The 1,523-nt window shown below is 42.2% G+C and overlaps 1 protein-coding gene across 1 annotated transcript in view; it reads left to right on the forward strand.

The window, feature by feature from the left end:
- LOC106880724 (pre-mRNA-splicing factor CWC22 homolog) overlaps nucleotides 1–594 on the forward strand; it is an 18,548-nt gene extending 17,954 nt beyond the window's left edge. The window contains exon 6 of the mRNA XM_014930803.2: nucleotides 521–594. Coding sequence (XP_014786289.1) covers nucleotides 521–594 — 74 coding nt within the window. The remainder of the gene's footprint in view (nucleotides 1–520) is intronic.
- The last annotated feature ends 929 nt before the right edge of the window (nucleotides 595–1,523 follow it).

The following is a 1,523-nucleotide window of genomic DNA, read 5'->3' on the forward strand; positions in this document are numbered from 1 at the left end:
TGCCCGTGACATGTGTAAGGATTTTCAAGCAAGAGCGTTGCCAGTGCCCCTGGACTGGCTCTTGTGCGGGTGGCACATAAAATACACCATTTTGAGCGTGGCCGTTGCCAGTACCGCCTGACTGGCCCTCGTGCGTGTGACACGTAAAAGCACCCACTACACTCTCGGAGTGGTTGGCGTTAGGAAGGGCATCCAGCTGTAGAAACTCTGCCAAATCAGATTGGAGCCTGGTGTTGCCATCTGGCTTCACCAGTCCTCAGTCAAATCGTCCAACCCATACTAGCATGGAAAGCGGACGTTAAACGACGATGATGATCTCTCTCTCTCTCTCTCTCTAATTGTATGCTTTAAGAATTGAACTTCTTAGTCACACAGCTATGTTCTTATTTAGCCTCATTTTGACCCTGGTCCAGCACAATGCTGTTCCCACCATGGCTGTTTCTCCTAACCCTAGTTCTTGTTGTTGTAGCTATTGCTATTCTTTTATTCATTTATTTATTCATTTATTTATTTCTTTCAGGCCCAAGAGATGACTGGAATCGCTGTGCCCAAGTATTACAACCCAACTGCTGTAAATCCATTGAAATACGCTGAGCAAGTACAGAAGAGGAAATTACTGTGGTCCCGCACACCTAAAGACAAGGAGAAGGTGAGTAATCCCTGCTTACACTGGTATGGGGCGACGAAACTCTGATTTTGTGAGATGGGGGTCATGTTTTGACTCATCAGATGGGACTAGTTTTATTATCATTAGGACAGTTTTCCATGCCTTGCGGATGGCAGAGTAATACGGGATTTTTGTGTGGGGTTTACCTCGGATTACCCTGAGTGGATTGCCCCACTGTTAGGGATTCTATTTATTTATTTATTTCTCTAGTTTCCATTATGTACCCTCCGTTATATCTCTTAACGTGGTAGTGTCTCCCTTTGATTGATGTAAACCCCTCACCTGTTTTTAGTTTCGTTTTGTTTTGTGTGCATTAACCTCTCCTTCGGTATTGTCCTCCATGTCTTAGGCCCCTGTGGCCAATAAAAGAAACCATCATCATCATCATCATCATCATTACTATTATTTTACTTCTCAGAGGTCTTGGTCTTACTTGTTCTGGTTGGTTCTGCGAGAGCGGACAGCAACCTGTTGTCAGAGGTCTCACAGGGTCCCTTTCTGCAAATTATAAGACTTGGTTACTCGGATGTTAACTATCATAGAAGACACTCAACACCCAGTCACCAATCTCAAAATCCTAGCTGTCCCCAATAGAGCAGATTTTCAGGGCCTCTTCTGCCCTCATGTCAATTCCAATTTCTCCTACATATTTCTTTAACTTGATTCTTAGTGCTCCGAGTATCCCTACAACTACTGGGATAACTATTATTATTATTATTATTATTATTATTATTATTATTATTATTATTATTTTTATTATTATTTTTATTATTGTTGTTATTAAATTAAGGTGGTGAGCTGGCAGAATCGTTAGCATGCCGGGCAAAATGCTTAGCGGCATTTCGTCTTTATGTTC

This window comes from Octopus bimaculoides, chromosome 30 (assembly GCF_001194135.2).
Source record: "Octopus bimaculoides isolate UCB-OBI-ISO-001 chromosome 30, ASM119413v2, whole genome shotgun sequence".
NCBI lineage: Eukaryota > Metazoa > Mollusca > Cephalopoda > Octopoda > Octopodidae > Octopus > Octopus bimaculoides.